Source organism: Triturus cristatus, chromosome 3_2 (genome assembly GCF_964204655.1).
Source record: "Triturus cristatus chromosome 3_2, aTriCri1.1, whole genome shotgun sequence".
NCBI classification, from domain to species: Eukaryota; Metazoa; Chordata; class Amphibia; order Caudata; family Salamandridae; genus Triturus; species Triturus cristatus.
The window spans coordinates 1,167,044,371-1,167,066,333 of NC_140584.1; the positions used below are offsets into that span (position 1 = coordinate 1,167,044,371).

At 48.5% G+C, this 21,963-nt stretch overlaps 1 protein-coding gene across 2 annotated transcripts in view; it reads left to right on the top strand.

Annotated features, from left to right (window-relative positions):
* Positions 1-21,963, top strand: part of VIL1 (villin 1) — a 189,825-nt gene that overhangs the window by 77,527 nt on the left and 90,335 nt on the right. For both annotated transcript variants that reach the window (XM_085650036.1, XM_085650035.1), the window contains exons 8-10: positions 85-163; positions 6,476-6,574; positions 7,408-7,561. In XM_085650036.1, the coding sequence (XP_085506162.1) occupies positions 85-163; positions 6,476-6,574; positions 7,408-7,561 (332 nt within the window). The remainder of the gene's footprint in view (positions 1-84; positions 164-6,475; positions 6,575-7,407; positions 7,562-21,963) is intronic.

A 21,963-nucleotide genomic window follows, 5' to 3' on the forward strand; every position in this document is an offset into this window, starting at 1 on the left:
ATGTCAATAACATTGCTGCTACCTTGGCTTTATGCTGTCTAACAGACTTCAGCCTCTCACTAGTATCTACCTCCCTCTTTACAGTGTCACAGATAGCGATGGGAACCTGGTGGTGCAGGAAGTGGCTGTCCGACCTTTGACCCAGGACCTGCTCAGTCATGAGGTAAGCTGCACAACAATCAGTTGGAGTGATCAAATACTTGGACTCCCAGGTCAGAGTGGGTGGGAACTGTTAGGAACGCCGTTCCTAAACGTGTTTATTCATTTGAAGACCCCATCCCTATACTTTTCTGAAAACTCCACTGGCTACCCCGGGCTTTGATCTGCTCGAGGCTGAGGGGAGGGAGGGAGGAGGCTTTCACTAGCACTGTGAGCTACAAGGAGGGGACAGAGATCTGTCTAACTGAGAGAGATCAAAAGAAGCAAGAAGGGAACCTTTTCACCCCCTGCTCTCCAGGGCGCCGGTCTTCTGAAGGAAGAATAGACGTCACAGCCCTCTGGGGTCACTGGATGTAGATCTGCACTCATGTGACGTGGCACGCCTTATTTAATATATTAGTGTAGTGTCGCGGTCCAGCCTCCCGTGTCACGTGACCCGCCACAAGGCATTGCGGGAGGACGTGAGGCGGAGCAGGCAGCCTGGACCGCGGCACGGCAACGAGGATACCGGCTCTCCCTTACACCCCGTAACTTGTAATACAATAAAGAACAGTTAACCAGCCCCCAGCCTCCGTCTTTCCTTCCAGGGGTGAGGCTGATCCTCCAAATTCCACAGTGGCGAAGAAGCGGGAGTACCTGATCACCGCCCAAACTCCATTCAGGTAGGGGAGAGCCGGTGACATCCTTAAGGCGAGGGGCGCACCGCTTCTCGCATCCCTCCTGTCTTCTTTAAGTGGCAACCGCCGCAGTGCTCCAGCGGCGCGCATTCCATGTGAGGCCCTAAGCCGCCTCATTTTCAGCGCGCGGTGCGAGGCCCCCAAGCTGCCTCATTTTCAGCGTGCATTCCGGCACGCGGCGCCAGGCCCTAATCTGCCTCAATTTCGGCACGCATCTCAGTGCGTGTGTTGGACCCGGTCTCGTGGCGTGGCCCATCCAGACCCGTAGCGACATCAGACTAACCTCTACACCCCACACAACACTGACTAGCGTAGCCTACCCAACCCAGAACCCGGGGTTACCCCCGTCCTCCCCTCCATCTTCCCGACACCGGGCACCCTTCCCCTTCCATAGGCCTCGCGGCCTCCAGTGACCCGGCCCTGCACCCCAGATGGCCGCCCTCGACCCAAGCGCAACCCCGGCCTAGTCGCGCCATGCCGGCTGGGGGGAGAGAGAGCTCCTGGTGAGCAGGAGAGGGAGGAGTAGTTTCATTCACACCTGGCCTCCTCCCAAGAGATGGTTTCGATCGGCCCTCCGGCCACCCTGAGGGCTGGCTCCACGCCTGCTGCGTGTCTGGGGTCCCTCCCGACCCCGCTTTGAAAGGATCAAAGGGCCGCGTGGCAGGAACCCCCAACAAGCGACCCCCAGGCGCTAAGACCCCTGCCAGTGAGGGCTCCGGACATCAAAGAGGAGTCACCCTATAACAAGGGGCGCTCTGGGACCCTCGGCAGTTGAATCCTGGAACGAAACGAGCCCTGCTGACGTGGTCGCGGCTGAAGAACATCCTCCCAAAATCCGACGGAACTCTTGGAACCTCGGTGGGCCCTGCAGACAGCGTCGTGGCTCCCCCTGGCAGAGACGGACTTCTGCCTAAAACCATCCGAGCCCTGCTGACGTGGTCGCGGCTCACCTTGCACCCTAGAGAACTCTGAGCCCTGCTGAGCGACTCGCGGCTCCTGGAAGATTGTCCGACCTCCGACACCCGGACTCGAGTCCTGCAGATTTGGACACCCTCAAGAGACATTCCGGTCCGGCTGGGCCCCAAGGATCGTCTCGTATCCCCCGGCTCGAGGATTGAGAGCCGTGCGCCGGATACACTTCCGCATTGACCCAGATCCTAAGACTGTCCCGCTACCCCTACCCCAACCGAGACTTTGTGAGCCCTTGCTCTACTTGTACATACGCCTCTGCGGATCATAAAGATCCTGATATTTCTAGATAAAGCCTACGTACTCCAGAATCTACGGTGTGGTGTCTCTGTGTTGCCTGGTGCTAAATCAGCGTGTACGATCCTAGGTACGAGACCCAGCCCTTAGGGGGTCTCCGGCCAGTGCTCGGCTATTTCTCCCGGAGGGGTGGGGCGCAGGGTGGTCAGGTACATATTCTGTCCTTCCCTGAGGCTAGCCCTTCTAACAGCATGCCTCGGCGTGCACTATCCACGCCATCTGCACTGCACGGGGGCTGTGTGGCCTACCGCCACTCCCACACAAGTGCCCTCAGCTGGCCCCTAGTGACCTCAGATACAACAGGATCCCACAGTTACCTGTTCACCAGCAGAAGAGGCGCCCCATAGCAGCACTCTGTATCCTGCAACTCAGCAAGCGGTGTCCTCTCAGCCCACGCAGGCGTGCACCCCTCCAAGACGGGAGGACTTCTTCTGGGTTCTATGTGCAACGTGAGGGTCTACTACTGTCCACCCCACACGCACCATGTGTGCCCAAACCTTCTCCTTGACGAATCCGGTACCCTTTCTGCCTAATCCCAGGGAACCAGCCATGAAATGGGCTGACTGGAAGGGGTATTTCTTGAATTACCTCTCAGTGTTGGAGGACGAGGGCGAGGAGGAATTCTCCAGCAAACGGCAGAAGAAGATCCTATTACGTAATCTGGGGCCGGAGGGTCTGCGCGTGTACGACCAAATGGTGAAGAAGGCCAGGGCATCGTCCGATGATGTTTTCCAACACACACTTGACGACCTAGACAGCCATTACCAGCCTGTGATATGCACAGCCATTGACCGCTTCAATTTCTTCCAAAGAAAGCAAGCGGAATCGGAGTCAGTGGAGGACTACGTAGCGGCCCTCAAGAAACTGGCCATCAACTGCAAGTTTGGCACCCTGCACGACAAACTCATACGGCACAAAATCATCATGCACTCCACCCACACGAGTGTCCAGGAAAAGCGTTGGGTAAGCGGCGAAGCGCCACTTCCAGAGCTCATCGCAATAGTAAAATGACCGGAGTTATCTAAGCAATGCGCTCTCGCGGCCAAGAAAGACAAGCCACCACAAGCCACAGTGTGCAAAATCACCGGAAAGGACAACCACCAAAAACCACGACGGACTCAGCCTCAACCCGTCAATCTACGTCCAAGGGCAGAGGTCCCAGTCGTGCCCCTCAGGGCAAACAAGGTGCCTGTTACAGATGCAGCAGCCACTCTCACATGGGCAATGACAAAAAATGCCCGGCGTTTCACGTCAAATGCTCCTTCTGTGGCATCACAGGACACTTTGGCAAGGTCTGCTGCCGAAGGCCCAGAAACGCTACAGGGAAATACGTCCAGGATGCCTCCAATGAGCAAGAGGGAGCAGATCTCTCAGACCCGGCCAGCATTCTTTGCATTGAAGATCGCATCCTAGGCATAGGTGGAGGCGCAACCAGAAAACCTTCCTGCCAATTATCCACAAGGGCGTCCACGTTAGCATGGTGGCAGATTCCGGTTCGCCTTACACCATCATCCAGAAACAGATTTGGTATCGTGACTTCGCCCAAGTGGTGGGAGATCATCTTCACCCCACAGACGTCCATCCTGTCACATACACGGGAGAATGGATCCCCATGGTGGGGTGTGCATATGAAGCAATGCACATGAGCTCTATCTAGAAAGTACATACAATCTGACCAGGTACTGGACATAGCAATGGCCATTTCTGCACCTGGATCATCCGTATGGGCGGCACGCGGTGTGAGGGTGACAGGGAGCAGCGGTCACTCAAGAACAAACAGGTCAGAGTGGGGAGAGGTTTACAACAAAAGCCCTACCTCAAAGGGATATAATATTGCAGATAGAAACACGTAGGGCCTACAAGACTGACAAGCAATGATTCCAAACTGTATAAGGAACAAGAGACAGGATTGAAGGCAAACTGTACACAGCACAAGTGACCTTCAGAACAGACAGAACTGAAGACAATGATTCTAAACTGCACACAGCACGAGTGACCTTCAGAACAAAGACAATACTGAAGACAATGATTCCAAACTGTACATAGCACGAGTCACCTCCATAATAGTACTAAAGACAATGATTCCAAAATCGCACACACATGAGACCTCAAGAGTAGAAACCGTGCAGAAGACACTGATCCCAAACTTTGCACAGCACAAGTGAAACAGAGACAGTGCCCCAGACAAGTGTTTCTAAACTGTACACAGCACAAGTGACCTCCAGAATAGACAGTACAGTACTGAACACAATGGTTCCAAAACGGCACAGAGCACAAGGGACCTCTGGAACATTAACAGTGCAGTAGACAATGATTCCAAACTGTACACTGCAGAAGATGGACAGTACTCCAGGCACTGATCCTAACAGCACAAGGGACCTCCACCACAGAGACAGCACTCTAGACAAGGGTGCCAAAACTGTACCCAGCACAAGGGACCTCCACCACAGAGACAGTACTCTAGACAAGGGTGCCAAAACTGTACCCAGCACAAGGGACCTCCACCACAGAGACAGTACTCTAGACAAGGGTGCCAAAACTGTACACAGCACACGTGACCTCCAGAATAGACAGTACAGTACTGAACACAATGGTTCCAAAACGGCTCAGCCACAAGGGACCTCTGGAACATTAACAGTGCAGTAGACAAGGGTGCCAAAACTGTACACAGCACAAGATGGACAGTACTCCAGGCACTGATCCTAACAGCACAAGGGACCTCCACCACAGAGACAGCACTCTAGACAAGGGTGCCAAAACTGTACCCAGCACAAGGGACCTCCACCACAGAGACAGTACTCTAGACAAGGGTGCCAAAACTGTACACAGCACACGTGACCTCCAGAATAGACAGTACAGTACTGAACACAATGGTTCCAAAACGGCACAGCCACATGGGACCTCTGGAACATTAACAGTGCAGTAGACAATGATTCCAAACTGTACACTGCACAAGATGGACAGTACTCCAGGCACTGATCCTAACAGCACAAGGGACCTCCACCACAGAGACAGCACTCTAGACAAGGGTGCCAAAACTGTAGACAGCACAAGTGACCTCCAGAATAGACAGTACAGTACTGAACACAATGGTTCCAAAACTGTACACAGCACAAGTGACCTCCAGAACAAAGACAGCACTGAAGACAATGATTACAAACTACATAAAGCTCAAGTGACCTCCAGAAGAATTGGCAGTACTAAAGATAATGATTCCAAACTGCACACAACACAAATGACTTCCAGAACAGAGACAGTACTGAAGACAATAATTCCTTTTTTTTATTTTGTTTTTATTTGTCAACAAGAGGGTAACAATAAAGAAAACACAGTTTTAAATGCATACAGATATCAAAGAAAATGATTACACACAAAAAAAGGAAGAAAAAACACCAAATAAATTAAGATTACAGAAAAATAATTCATTGAACAGAGAGCATAATTAAGCCACAGTGAACTCCATGTAATACTGATTATAAATTAAAGCGGAGACCTTCAGATTCCATTACATTTGACTACAGAGCACTGAAGAGAATGATTCCAAACTGTATTCTGCTCAAGTCACCTCCAGGTCAGGGACTGTTCTGAGGACAATCATTCCAATCTGCACACAGCACAAGAGACCTCCAGAACAATTGAAGACAGCAAGTGTGACCTGCAGAAAAGAGAGAGGACTGTGGGTGAGGCCCCCAACATTTCACACACCACATGTGGCCTCCAAAACAGAGACAGTGGAGCAGAACTAGCGAGAGAGTATTCCACATGTGGCATCTAGAAGTGGAGACATGACACCAGATGAGACACTGCTACTGGTGTTTCCTGCTGCACTCTCAGGAATTTACATTTAGCTGCTTCACTTTACGACTTGACTGCGTCAAAATCCCTACGCCTTCTCAAACCAGGCATAAGGAATGACGCAGGGGTTTTACAAAGGGGACTCGCTTATGTGTTCTGACGCATTACTGGAATTACTTCAGTTTTATGACCAACTCCAGCAATGCGTCACTTTTTCGCCAACAGATGCATCAGAATTTCTAATGCATCTGTTAATCTGTGCGCCATGGAGCCCTGTTTTGTAAATACAGTGCATCCATGGTGTCGCAAGGACATTTGGCGCAGGCGCAAGGAAAATGACCCATTGATGCCGATGCATCAGTTTCTTGTAAAGAAGGCTGTGTGTTGTGAACATACTGCAGGCTCCCCAGAACCCGTGGGCTCCAGGCTGTCGTGAACCCTGAGCCCAGCCCTTGATAGGGGGGTTTATTAATCACCTTTACGCTTCAGGGCTCCACTCTCTGGCCTGACAGCCACATATGCACAGTGCCACTCCCCCTCCCAGTCTTTCTGACTTGGTTGCTTCCATGTCTCTGTAGGATTGCTACATCCTGGACCAGGGCGGTCAGAAGATCTTTGTGTGGAGGGGGTGCAATGCCACCAAGGAGGAGAAGCAGCAGGCCATGAGCCGGGCACAGGTGAGTGACAGGTGTGTGGGGTTACATCTGGGGAGTAGTCGAAGGCCCAGCACTTCTGATTGCCTGATTAAGACAGGTCAGACAGAGTCATCTGACAGGATGGGAGTAGATAGTTGTGTAGATGCATTAATGAACGGACACATGGATGAAAAAGATAAGCGAGCAGGTGGATGAATAGGCAGATGAATGGATGAAATAAATTATTGTAGACGGACGGACAGATCAGTTCGTAATAGAACTGATGTTTAAATGGACGAACCAATGGACAAGCGGACGACGTTAATGGGTGGAGAGCGGCAGACACAGAGGGAGAAATAGACAGGAGACTTGAGGGGAATGGTGAATGGATGCAGAGACGAGTGGTAAGAGCAGGGAGAAAGTGAGGGAAATAAGAAGCTGAGGAGACAACATAGGAGAAAGACAGTAGGAAGGAAGGAGAAAGAGATAGACGAATACATGGGTGGATGGATGGATAGATAAGTGGGTGGGTGGGAGGATGGATGGATAAGTGGGTGGGTAGGAGGATGGATGGGTTGATGGCTGGATGGATAAGTGGGTGATTGGGAGGAAGGATGGATTGATGGATGGATGGATGGATGGAAGGATGGATAAGTGGATGGGTGGCTGGAACGATGGGTGGATGGATGGATAAGTGGGTGGGTGGGAGGATGGATGGATTTATGGATGGATGGATGCATGGATGGATGCATGGACAGACGGATGGAGGGGCGGTGAATATGAGCCATTATGTTTGTATTTTTTCCACCTCCCGTTCTCTTGACTTCTCTTTTTACTGATGCCAGTGTCTCTACTCTAACACATTTCTTGAGCAGAGTTTTATCAAGGCCAAAAACTACAGCCCCTCAACCAGCGTGGAGGCGCAGAACGATGGCGCGGAGTCCGCCATGTTCAAGCAACTTTTCCAGAAATGGACAGTGAAGGACCAGACCTCAGGCCTGGGAAAGACACACAGCGTCAGCAAAGTGGGTACGTTCGCCTGCGAGAAAATAGAGCCATGTTTCTCCTCCTGCAGGGTCATCCCTTGGAGTGAAGATCTGATGGTCATTTTGTGGCCAGCTCAACTGAGTATGTGTTCAGTCCCTAGACTGCAAGAAGTCTAACCCAGCAAGCAGGTTCTGGCTAAGGTTACACAATCCTGCCTAGACCCGTGACTGTGTCACCACATAGATATAAACACAGAATCCCAGCCTGCTGTGCACCCCAAAAGTCCACCCATTAGATTCTGTAAGCCCCAAAAAGAAACAGTGACTATTTGAGAGAAAGGAACAAGTCTGGGGTGTTCCACCAATCCCAGTCAGTGATGCTCCGGTGGGTGAGAGTGGTAGGAGTGAGACACATCTGTCAGAGTGAAGTACCGGGTTTTTAGAACCCAGCGGTGCAGGGGAACACACCCTAAGACTTCGGATTCTTCCTGTTTCAGACCCACAGAAACACAGAGTCTTCTAGGTGAAATCAAAGAACGTCTTTATTGGCTGCAGACCAATCACAGATATCCGAGAAGTACAACACGATGTATGTTCTCACGAGACTGCTCCCGAACCAAAAACCAGTCTTTACTTATATACACAAAATTACGCTTTGGGGGCAACACCGTCCCTGTTTCACAAGTGGTCATTCACATATTTTAGTTTCAAAGGAACAGCAGAGCCATAATGATAATCCCATATTTCAGTTCATTAAGCATGCAGTTATTGCACCCAGCAAGGCTCTGAACCCTCATCAGATAACAGCAGACCCCAATAAACGGGCACGTCCTGCTCGTAAAACAAGCCATAAAGTAGGAAACAGAGTCAGGTGTGAAAACAGCTTAGTCAGGGATCGTGTGCGAACAGGGGTTTTATGATGGGTCGAGCCCTGATGCTAATCACATTAGGCCGCGAGAAAGGAACCGGCCGGACAGGATTGACCTCGGGCAGCGGAGTCGGCTTGCACAGGTCAGAGAGAAGTCAAAGAAGGTGTACGTGTCTTTTAGGCCTAGAAATGGCCTTAGTGCGCAGCCTATGTGAGGGCAACCACAAAATGGCTACTACTGTAAAATGGAACCCATGGATACAATATGTAGTATCGTATACACGGTGAATTCATCAGTGAAACATGACGAAAACATTCATACATACCGCGTTGCTCATTTGCGGTTCACTGATACCAAACTTGGCATGGTGGGACCATGCCACCTACATGGTTCCGATTTTTACAGTACCACAGACCCTCCTTTTGCCCTTACATAGGCAAGAACTATACTAATCTGAGTCCAAGTCTACATTCATGAAGTCATGGAGATGTTGCTGTAGCATCATCCTATTGCTTAGCTCGTCCTTCGATATAGGTTTCCTTACACATGATGTAACACAGAGGCTACACATTACAGGGGCACACTGTATACATAAACAGAACAGGAAAAGAATGGCTAAGATCATTCCAATGACTATTAAAATCTTCCATCCCCAAGCTGATATCAGTCCCCAGAACCACCCCATCAGTGACCAATCTCCTTTATCTACGTGAATGGATTCGGAAATCTTATGTAGTCTGGAAATGGCCTGGTAGACTGTTGGAGCGTTATCCGGTATGAAAATACAACAGCTTGATTGGATGACCTTGCATACCCAACCACGGTCTGCAAGTATGATGTCTAGAACCATACGGTTCTGCAACGTCATCAGACGATCCGCTTGAAGCTCAGCTGTCAAGTTACCAAGGGCACCGGCCGTTACATTAACAGTGAATTCAACTACATGGGTCAGTTGTCTTAGGTTCCGACTATTGACCATTGGTCCCCAAAACGGCAGGAAACCCAGGAAAAAGTCTCCCGCTTCCTGACCGGCAGAATCTTCCTTACTAACAACGCCTCTCACAACGCTGGTCTTGTGATAATCAGCGGCGGCAGTAAATGTTGGCGGTAGCAAATTCGCAACATAGCATGTGCCCGAGAAATCAGGGGGCAACCATGTATATGCTCGATCATTGCAGACAAAGTATGTGCCCTTGGCAGCCAAAAACGCAGGGGAAAACTGTGATGGAAAAGTGTATGTTTCAGTACAGTTACTCTTCCCTAGTTGAGCTCTTGGATTCTGACCATTACCTTGTAGACAGAATCGACCTATGTGGGGTACGACCCAAATCGGAGATGAACTTTTGCGCTGTTTTTCACCCAAACTGATGCTATACCCAGTCGCGTTCCAACCTACATAAGCTCGCAACTCATCCTTGGGAATAGATGTATATGCATCGATATCTCTACTCATATCTGCAACTCCTTTCATCAAGGCTTTATTATTCGAGTTAGGTCTAATGGAACGCGGTGGTCGCTGGGAGTAGGTTTCAAGCGCAAAAAGAAACATGGTCTGGAATGCCCATGATGAACCATTATAGCTGAATGGCAGTACTAGATATGGGATGCCCTTATTAATGGTGTGCGGCATCAAACCACACACCCAGCAGTTCGTTGTATTCATAACTAGTTGGTGCTGGTGCAGGAGTTGAATGAACGAATTGTTTACAAATTCGGCACGTCTAGCTTGTTCGTGTTCTGGCAGAGGGTGGAAAGAGTGTTGGGAAACAGTAGGAAGAGGTGTGGGCTGTACAGTGGGTGCAAATGACACTTGGAAAGACAATAATACACAACCTACAGAAAACATCATTATGCTAGAGAGCACAAACAGACATAATACTACAAAACATTTGCTATTCATTATTTTACATATTCTGCTCTTGAAATTCATTTCCTCGGTGGGCCTCTTCATCCTGAAAAACTCCATCCTCTAATCGTGCTGCTCGCGGCGGATGAGTATCTTCTGCTAAGGAGTACACCTGTCAGTTCAGGGAACGCCCTAGACCAACCAGAACCGTCAACCTAGCGTCGTCGGCTTGTACCCCAAAGTCTTGGCACCGCGACCCTGCAGCTGAACCCGGATGGTGGTTCGAAAAACAAAAAGTCAAAAAGGTTTTTCAGGTGATAGAGCTGCACTTTTGAAGATATCAAATAAAAAAGAATTTTTATTTGTCCATGGTTCTTGGCCTCAAATTATACCTATTTCTGCCAGGCACTGTCTGGTCTTGAAACAAGAGTTCAGGCTCTGTGGTATCCAATCGAATTGATGGCGATATAGCTTCCTGCAGAATGTCGTCACTTTCTCGCTCTGTATTTGTCCCCTTTACACGTGCATCGCTAAAAGGCACAAAACGAGGCACAGTCTCAGCCTCGGAGTCAGCGATCCCCTCCTGGGCCCACCGGTCATACGGTAGGGATAAAGGGATCCTCTTACAGTGTATGCCGTGAATCCAATTCTTTTTTCCTTTCACTCGAACTGCTGATCTTGTCGATAGCAGTACTAGGTAGGGGCCGATCCAACGGGGTTCATCATTCTTTGCACGTTGAAAAATTTTAACTAGCACCCACGTTCCAGGATGAATAGGGTGTCCTGGAGCTTCAGAGGCCTGGGGCAGAGTATCGTGAACCTGTTGGTGTAAGACACGCAATTTAGCCATCAATTCATACAGGTAATCAAGCAGTACTGGATATTCGATTTCACTGAACTTTGTCGGCCTTGGCACTCCCCATACATTGGCCGGACGGCCAAACACTATCTCATATGGACTAAGTCCCACTCGCGAATGTACAGTCATTCTTGTTGATAGGAGTGCTAAGGGCAGAGCGTCAGGCAATTTAAGACCGGAGCTCGCCTGAATTTTGGCCAACTTAAGCTTCAAGGTGCCATTGTAGCACTCTACTAGTCCAGCTGATTGGGGGTGATTTGCAGCGTGAAACTTTTGCTTAATGCCTAGTCCCTCACACACATTCTTCATCACTCGGCCTACAAATTCACTCCCATTATCACTCCATACCATCCTTGGCATTCCGAACCTTGGAAAAAATTCTTTAACTAGGGCTTTAGCTGTGGATAAGGCAGTATTGTCTTTTAGGGGATATGCTTCTATCCATTTTGAAAAGGCACAAACAACAACCAGTACATATTTCAAATTGTTGCATCTTTCCATGTGGATGAAGTCTAGTTGTAGAACTTCAAAAGGATATGATGGAGGCGCAAAATGACCAGGTGGAGTTGGGGTTCCCCTACCAGGATTGTATTTCAAACATACCATGCAATTTTTGACTACATTCTCTGCACATTTAGGGATTCCAGCATTCTGCCATACTGGAGCCAACAACTTACAGATCCCTTTCACACTGATATGTGCCATTCCATGCGCCATCGTAACCACTGGAAGCACATACGCATCAGGTAACAACCAACGCCGGTGTTCTGACAAATCAATCCAACAACCGTTTTCATCTAATTTACCCTTACTCTCTTTCCACATACTTAATTCTTTCTCTGTGGCTTCAGCTTGAAGGGACTTCACACTCTCTATCGTGTCATCACACATTCCAACATCACCAACCCATCTTGCGGGGCCTGCAACATACATTCGGGTTGTCACATCTTTTGCTGTTTCTTTCGCGGTCTCGTCAGCAAATGCATTACCACGCCCAACATCATCGGTAACCTTCTTGTGTGCGCTGCATTTCACAATCGCAACTTGTAATGGCAAGGTCAGCGACTCAAGGAGATCATTCACTAACTGACCATTCTGAATCTTAGCTCCATGCGAAGTCAGGAACCCACGTTCTTTCCACAAACGCCCAAAACTATGGGCCACACCAAAAGCGTACTGACTGTCAGTATATATGATCACTTTCATTCCTTTCGACAACACGCATGCTCTTGTGAGTGCAATTAATTCTGCTGCTTGAGCCGAATTATGTGGTATGCGTGCAGTTTCAACAATCGTATGCAGAGTCGTGACAGCGTACGCAGCAGTCGTATCACCGTTTGGAAGCTTGAAGCATGAACCATCCACCAATAAAGTACCATCACATTCAACCAGGGGAGTATCTTTAAGATCCACTCTCCCTTTTGTTTCTTCTTCTGTTCTGAACAGACAATCATGTTGTTCAACCTCATCTGTGTCTGCTGAAATTGGCAATAATGTGGCTGGATTCAACGTATTGCACCTCTTTATGTGTACATGACATGCTAGCAGTGTCAACTCGTAACTTGACAATCGAGCATTAGTTAAATGCTGTGTCTTGGTCCTATTTAACAATGTGTCCACTGCATGAGGAACCATTACAATCAATGTGTTATTCATCACTAGTCCAGCAGACTGTCGAATAGACGCAGCTGCTGCCGCTGTGGCTCTTAAACAACTTGGCAATGCCCTCGCTACAGGGTCCAAAGTCGATGAAAAATACGCGCATGGGCGCGGTCTGTCTCCAAAAGGCTGGGTCAGTACTGACAATGCACAACCGTCCCTTTCATAAACATACAGGGTAAAAGGCTTACTGTAGTCGGGGGTACCCAACACAGGAGCTGAACATAATGCCTCTCGTAATTCCACAAAACTTTTCTGACACTCTTCAGACCATGGGACAGGATTTGGTATATCTTTATATGTTAATGCTAGCAATGGCTTTGCCAATAAAGAAAAACTCGGGATCCAGTGCCTACAATATGAAGTGATGCCCAGGAAAGCACGCACTTCTCTCTTTGTCTTTGGCACGCTTAATTGTGCAATGGCTTGGATTCTTTCTGGGGTCAGCTTCCTTCCCTCCTTCGAGAAGAGATGACCTAAATAGGTCACCTCTTGTCGACAATATTGCAGCTTAGAGAGAGACACTTTGTGATGGAAGGTAGACAAATGACGCAACAATGATAATGTAGCTTGTTTACAAATCTCCTCAGTATCTGCGGCGATTAGTAAATCGTCAACATACTGGATAAGGGTAGCACCTTTAGGTAAAACAAGGGCATCAAGCTGTGCTTTTAAAGCCTGACTGTATATTGATGGGCTTTCACAGTAGCCCTGTGGAGCACGTTTAAAACGGAAGCTCCGACCTCCTAAACAAAAGCCAAAAATATCTCTGCTCTCCTCTGCAATCGGGATACTAAAGAAAGCATTCTTTAACCCCTTGAGTGCCCCGCCCTTTCCCCGCCCTGTGCCGGCCCTTTCATTAGCGGGCGGGGTTCATGACGAGATAGTCTCGTCATGGGCACAGCGCAACCGCGGCCCATGACGAGACCATCTCATCATGGGCACTCAAGAGGTTAAATCAATTACTGAGAACCAAGCAGCGGAAGCCGGGATCATAGTCAACAAGGCGGTTATATCAGGGACCACTGGAAACTGTGGCACAACTACCTTATTGACCTTTCTAAGATCAATAACAAATCTGTAAACAGGTGGCTGCGAAGGGTCAGTACGTTTCAAAACAGGCAGAACCGGACTGTTACAAACGTTGCCTCTTGTCTCTTCAATAACATCCTTCTCAATTAAATCATAGATGATTGCTAACCACGCTTTTTCACCTTCCTTAGAGATCTTGTACTGGGGAATGCAGGGCAATTTAACATTGGCTTTTAAAGTGACAACATAAGGCGGTATTTCCAAAAGGCCCACATCATTCGGGCCAGTGGCCCAAAGGGCATCAGGAAGAGACGACAATTCAGCTGGTAGTTCAGTCTTTGACAAATACATGGGAGAAATCACTTCCTTACCCAGCGTAAGTTGTACTCCCGAGGGAGAACAATATAATGTCGCATGTAATCTCTTCAACAGGTCCAATCCTAACAAGTTTTCATTACATCCTGTCGTTAGGATGAGGGGTGCTTTCAGCTCACAAGGTCCAACAGAAAGGGCCATAGGACTTGAGATCGGGTTCCTAACCGGGGCGCCAGAAAAACCTACGGAAACATTCATTTCGCAAGACAAAGGCGCGCCAGGGAGTTTGGAGCACATAATAGAACTCTTTGCAGCACCAGTGTCCAGCAGAAAGGGATCTGTTATACCCGCTGTAGTCACCTTAACATACGGTCCGCTCTGGTCCACTGGCACTGAAACAACTCCCTCTCTCTGTCTATGGCTGTCCTAGTAATCATTCCCTTCCGCATTATCATCTTTTGCATAGCAGTCATTATTATAGTACTGCGCTGTCTTGCCAGTCGCATTGGCTTGCTGATCAAAACTATTCATCGTATTTTGAGGCGGAAAAGGACGCGCGTTCTGGGGAACATTTCCACGCCCTCTACCTCTTGGGGCTTGCTGGCCACCTCTACCTCTTGCGCCATAAGCATTATTTGTGCGTTGCAACAATCTGAGACAATTATTTTTAAAGTGACCCTCCTCCTTGCAATTTGAACATTGATTGGGACCGATAGGGACACGTGGTTGATAATACCCATACATTTGCTGATTATTCTGGAACTGTTGGGGTTGCTGATAGATACCCTGGGTTTGACTATAATTATTCTGACCTGCACGTGGCGGATAAGCCTGCTGTAAAAGAACCTTCGTTTTCAACTCTTTCGTTTTCTTATCTGTTCTATCCTTCTCATCTTTATCCCTATTTTCATAATACTGTGCAGTAGCCAGTATTTGTGCCGAAGAGGAAACGGCCCAAGAACTCTCCGAATCTTTTAATTTCTTACACAACTCTGGAAGCAAATTGTGCACAAATTTATCAACAAATAACCGTTGGCCCCCTTCTGTACTCATGTCCTGACCACTGTGGTCAATAAATGTTTCTTCAAACCTAGTGAAGAAATCGGACACTGTTTCATCTTTCTTCTGTTTGCACGCGGATAATTTATCCCAATTTACACGTATTGCGGGCATTAAAGTTTTCATATAATTAATTATTCTACCAGGGAGTTCTGCTACCACGGGCTCAGGCTTGGCACCACCGACCTGTCCATTGTCCACATTAATGATATTAGCCCATGTGTCACCTAGTTCTGCAGCATGATCTGCATTACGAATCAATCCCCACAAAGGCTGTGGAACAACATTTCCGAACAACATATCTATGTCTGCCAGGTTCATGACACATGATTCTGCAGTCTGCGATAACTCCTTATAATATCCTGCAGGGTTCTTACGGGGGTCAGGCAATGTCTGTTTAAGGGCTAATACTTCGGATCGTTTCCAGGGAACATGTACCCAAACACGCTGAAAATGTGGCAGAACAGGTGGATTAGCATTCGCATCACCAGGTCTCCAAACTGGAGGAACCTCACGCATCGGATATTGTCGCGCTTTTACCTGTTTCCCTTCAGGGAGTTCCTGTCCAAACAACGATTACTGACAATCCCCATTCCTGAAAGACAGCAGTGTCGCAACTGCTTTCTCAACATCAGAACCCACAATCGTACCTTTTCCAAATTCAAATCGCACTTGACACAACTCTTGCGAACTGGAGTCTACATCATTATCTTCCAATTCCTCACATAGAATTTCACACATTTTCTCAAAAACGTACCGCTGTTGTGGCGCTTCCCACTGATGAAAAACATTAACAACAGATTCAACATCATACCTAGAAGGATAAACAATCCATCTACGTGCCATGCGGTCCAGTTCTTCTTTCTCTCTAGAACCAGGTATTTGACTACGTAACTGCTTACGCTGTGGACCAGGGGTCGTAGTAGACGACCCAAAGAGGGGTGATATAAGACTAGTGACTGCACTAGCTATTCGCTGTCGTGCAGAAGGAGAAGTCGAGGCAAGAACCGGGGGAAAAACAGAGGGAAGGAAAACGGGTGCAGATACAGATACAGATACAGGGGTAGCAGTAGGTAGGGCACCAAGAGAGGCAGCTGATGTGTTAGGAAAAGTTGTAAGGGGCGCAGAAGTGGTAGGTAGCAAAATCGGCGGCCCTTGGGAAGGCTGTGCTACCAGGACAGGAGCCGGCTGAGGAGGAGCTAGCGGCTGCGGGAAAGCTTGCTGCGCATTAGCTGGAGGCTGCACATTTACGGGCTGTGGAGGAGCTGTAGCATTTTGCGCATAAGGGGGTGGCGAACTTAGCAAATGGGACATTAGGGAATCTTTCTCTTTTGACTCATCTTGTTGAAGGGGTGGCAAAACTGGGTAACATTTATCAATGACTAGTTTGCGTTGCCTATGCAACTGCGCATCCATTCGGTCCTCTTCATTATCCTTGAACTGCAAAGCTGCTTGCATTATCGACATACCTCTTTCTCTTTTATTTTTCTTTGCTAATTTAATTTCTTTTTGTTTGGCTTCCTTTCGCCATAGGCGGAAGGAATCAAACATCGCCGGCCGGGCTTTCTTCTTGAACAATTTAACTTCTAAATTATCTAGGATCTCTGTGTCGAAACTACCATTTTGGGGCCATTTTAAAACACCATCCTTTCTGGTGTATCGGACCCATACTTCATTATACGTAATGGGGCCCACGCCATGTTTCACATAAAGCTCATAAGTTGGAGTTCCAATTGGAGGAACCGGACACGAATCTTCCAATCGGGAGTCCCTTTTACCACCAAAACAAAACAAATTTCCAAATATACTAGAACCAGGCATCTTTGCTCACTAGTCTAGTTTCAAACTTCAAAGGATTATCGAATACGATAGTCTCGTGAATACACGAGTCCTCTGGCTTTGGCACTTGCAAGACCCAAATCAAAGCGATCCTGAAGGATACCAAAATCCCGAAGGATACCAAACAAACTGGGAGACGCTCCACTTATACTTAACTGAGGTATCGATGACTTCACCAGAAGACTCTCTCAATTGTTTCGCTCTACCAAATCGTCAAGGGTCCAAAACAGGGCGATTAATCAGAGCAGCAGTCCTTAGTAGCCGTCGGGACGCGGAGAACCTCGCAGAAAAGACTTTCGGACCACGTCGACATGCAGGGGTCGATGAAGTGGCGGCCTTCCTCCAGAATTTCCACACGAAGCTCCTCACGAACCTCTGGCTTGGACCGGTACCACTGAAATCACCCTGAGTTGGGCGCCAACTGAAATACCGGGTTTTTAGAACCCAGCGGTGCAGAGGAACACACCCTAAGACTTCGGATTCTTCCTGTTTCAGACCCACAGAAACACAGAGTCTTCTAGGTGAAATCAAAGAATGTCTTTATTGGCTGCAGATCAATCACAGATATCCGAGAAGTACAACACGATGTATGTTCTCAGGAGACTGCTCCCGAACCAAAAACCAGTCTTTACTTATATACACAAAATTACGCTTTGGGGGCAACACCGTCCCTGTTTTACAAGTGGTCATTCACATATTTTAGTTTCAAAGGAACAGCAGAGCCATAATGACAATCCCATATTTCAGTTCATTAAGCATGCAGTTATTGCACCCAGCAAGGCTCAGAACCCTCATCAGATAACAGCAGACCCCAATAAACGGGCACGTCCTGCTCGTAAAACAAGCCATAAAGTAGGAAACAGAGTCAGGTGTGAAAACAGCTTAGTCAGGGATCGTGTGCGAACAGGTGTTTTATGATGGGTCGAGCCCTGATGCTAATCACATTAGGCCGCGAGAAAGGAACCGGCCGGACAGGATTGACCTCGGGCAGCGGAGTCGGCTTGCACAGGTCAGAGAGAAGTCAAAGAAGGTGTACGTGTCTTTTAGGCCTAGAAATGGCCTTAGTGCGCAGCCTATGTGAGGTCAACCACAAAATGGCTACTACTGTAAAATGGAACCCATGGATACAATATGTAGTATCGTATACACGGTGAATTCATCAGTGAAACATGACGAAAACACTCATACATACCGCGTTGCTCATTTGCGGTTCACTGATACCAAACTTGGCATGGTGGGACCATGCCACCTACATGGTTCCGATTTTTACAGTACCACAAGAGAACCTGTCACCTCCATATTTTGGAGCACCGCCCTGACCCTGGCATCAGCACTCGTGCAAGTGTTGGTGTTTTTCATCGAACTAACATTCATTATGCGCTATTCTCCTGCAAGTAATGTAAGAACTATCACCATCATTATTAACATATTGACGGAGCCGTACGTCAAACTTGCAGTTTTTCTTATTTTCAAAAACAATACTCCCAAAGACGAATTTTCTTTTTGAAAATAATAAAAACAATGTCCTCCTCACCGTGGGAGTTTGCTCCCATGGCGAGGGGGGGGGGGCTTTGAGCATTTTTCAGTGCAACTTACCACCAGGTTTTTCCTGGCGGTGACGGGGATTGAAAATCATCTGTATCACCGCCCATTTAAATTAGGTGGGCGGACATCTAGCCAAACCTCAGAGCCATTGGCCATGGCGGGGACAGAGTCGTATCCGCCACCTTTAAAACTATGGTCAGCCCGACTCTAAATCAGGCAGGCGGACAATAATGTTGGCGAGGACTTATAACATATAAACAAAAGATATACATTTGGCCTTTAGTCAAATCAAATCTAGAATTAACTATTTAAATAAGTATGCAAACTATTTCTACAGAACAAAATACATTGACTACGCTGTTCCCCAAACTTTCCAGCTGCCTTTCAAACTGTGATAAGAAATTTTCAAGAGAGCACCCGGTGAGAAAGATCTCTATTCCTCCATGCACCCTGATGCAAATAGTATTGCACAGGAATATACACCTCCTCCCACGGTGCCCGCCCAGGTAAATAAGGGCACAGAGTTTAAAGTAAGACTTCCTGTGGCAACTTCCTGTTTAGGTGCGTCAGGGTCTGGAAAGGGCCTAGCCACAATTCCTGTCTTTTTTTCATCCTTATTCTATTCCACTTAACACCTGTGGTTTACTTCAAGCTAACTACTGCTTTCTCCCCCCAGAACTGCTACTTATATTTAGTAATCACTGGTTTCTGTGTAGCATCTGCTCCTATAGGTTGTGTCTCCACCACGTCTCACTACTGTGGTGTGACTCCATGCCAGTCACCTAGCAGAGCCATCCCCAACACCGACTGACCTGCTGGGCCACTCCCTGGTCCCTCACCAGCACAGCTCACACTCCCACCCCTTTGCCAAAGCGTCTGCTAGTTTTGTCTGGTCCAGTGCTGGCCCTGACTCCAGAGTTATGGGTTCTGGATCAGACAGGGATGCTGATCTCAGACCTGGAGCCGAGTTCAAGTACTTCTCTGCATGATGTCTTGTTATGAGAACACTAAGGCACAGCCCATGCTGTAGGTGGATTCTCCAGCTGTGCCCTCGCCTTGGCACCAGTATCTTAAATGCCTTATTTAGCTCAGACTCTGATGCCACGCAGGACCCTCAGAATGCTCCACATGACAAGCATTATCAGGAAGAGGAGGACATTTGTGACCACCTTACCACACTGATGCGGGCTGGTGTTTAGGCCTTCAGAGTGCTAGTGGTCTTAATACCTTGCCAGAGACACAATTGGACTCCCCATTGGGACCCCCCACAGAGGTTAGGATAAGATAATATTTGGAAAGCGCACTAATACCCGAAGGTGTCAAGGCGCTGGGCGGACGGAGGAGAGGAGAGATGCGCTAACAGCCAACTAAGATGAAAACAGCCATGTTTTCAAAAGTTTTCTGAAAACCGAAAGAGAGTCCACAGTGGAAAGGAAGGTGGGCAAGGAGTTACAAAGCTTGCTGGCTGATACGGAAGGTCCTCCCTGGAGTGTACCATTGGAACATGGTTTTCAAATGTAGGGAACCTTTACTGTGCATAGCCTTTTATACCATACTCAGGACCTTGAAAGAAATGCGCTTCTTGATGGGGAGCCAGTGCAAGGCACGAATCCCCTCCCTGACTGACTGATGCTTCGGAATGTGAAGGATCAGCCTTGCTGCTGCGTTCTGTACCACCTGGAGCTAGTTCAGGGATGCTGCTGCGTTCTGTACCACCTGGACCTAGTTCAGGGATGCTGCTGCGTTCTATACCACCTGGAGATAGTTCAGGGATGCTGCTGCGTTCTGTACCACCTGGAGCTAGTTCAGGGATGCTGCTGCGTTCTATACCACCTGGAGCTAGTTCAGGGATGCTGCTGCGTTCTGTACCACCTGGAGCTAGTTCAGGGATGCTGCTGCGTTCTGTACCACCTGGAGCTAGTTCAGGGATGCTGCTGCGTTCTGTACCACCTGGAGCTAGTTCAGGGATGCTGCTGCGTTCTGTACCACCTGGAGCTAGTTCAGGGATGCTGCTGCGTTCTGTACCACCTGCAGCTAGTTTTTCTTTCTATTGTTTTGGTAGAGCGCAACAGCTGTCCCAGCAATGAGGCGTCCCGGCGCTAGAAACCCAGATCCAAGTCTGAGAGGAGAGCAGGACTAGGGGGGTTACAGGCAAGGGAATAGAAACGTTTTCACAGCTTTCCTGAATGCTGGTAGGCTATCTATAGAACGGATATGTTGTGGCAGGTCATTCCACAGCTTGGCTCCGAGGAACCTAAAGGAGCGTCCGCCCATGCGGCTGAGTTTTATTCGAGGAACGCAAAGAAGATTTCGGTTGGAGGATCTGAGGATCCGTGCCGGGACGTAGGGAGTGAGGAGGGGTTGAAGCAAGGGAGGGGTGTTGAGTCTGAGAATTTTGAAGGACATAACAAGGGTCTTGAATTTGATTCTAGAATCAACGGGTAGCCAGTGTAATCTTTTGATGGTCGCTCTGGCTGAGCATCTGCGGGGGAGGCCGACCAGAGTTCTAGCCGCGGAGTTCTGCACACGTTGGAGACGTGCTATCTCACATTTGTTGGCACCAAGAAGGAGTACATTGGCGTAATCTAGTCACGAGAGGATGGTGGCTTGAATAATTAGTTGTCGGGTTTTGGCGTTGAAAAAGCCTAGAATGTGGCTGAGGCTTCTTAGTAGGCCAATGCAGGTGCCGGCCACTTTCTTGGTGTGGGACCGGAAGTTGAGTGAGTCGTCCATCCAGACGCCCAGGTTTTTCACTAGTTTTTTTGGGGGGGGGGATGGTGCCCAGGGAAGACGGCCACCAGTGTTCATTCCAAAGGTTGGTGTTATTTCCCAGGAGAAGAACCTCTGTCTTTCCGCCGTTAAGCTGGAGACAGTTCATTGTCATCCACTGGGCAACTGCCGAAAGTCCGTTTTTGAAATTAGAGGAAAGGTTGGAAGGACCTTCTGAGAGAGCGATGGCCAGTTGTGTATCATCGGCGTATGATACTATTGTCAATCCCCATTCTTTGGCCACTGCCGCCAAAGGCTGGACGTAGAGATTAAAAAGGGATGGGCTCAGTGTAGAGCCCTGCGGGACTCCCTGTGTAATGGGGTGGGGTTTGGATAGGAAGGGAGGGGCGGAGACTCGAGAGGATCTGTTTTCGAGGAAAGATCTGAACCAGTTCAAGGCATGATCAGTTATTCCAGAGGCCTCCAAACGATTGAGAAGGATGGTATGGGATACCGTGTCAAAGGCCGCGCTAAGATCCAGAAGGATCAGCGCAGCGCTTTGACCGGCATCTAAGATCGTTCGGAGGTGCTCTGTGGTGGTTAAGAGAGCAGATTCAGTGCTATGACCTGGTCTAAACCCGTTTTGCGTTGGGTCAAGGATGTTGTTTTTGACCAAGTGCTGGGACAGGGAGCTGTTGACATGAGCTTCAGCG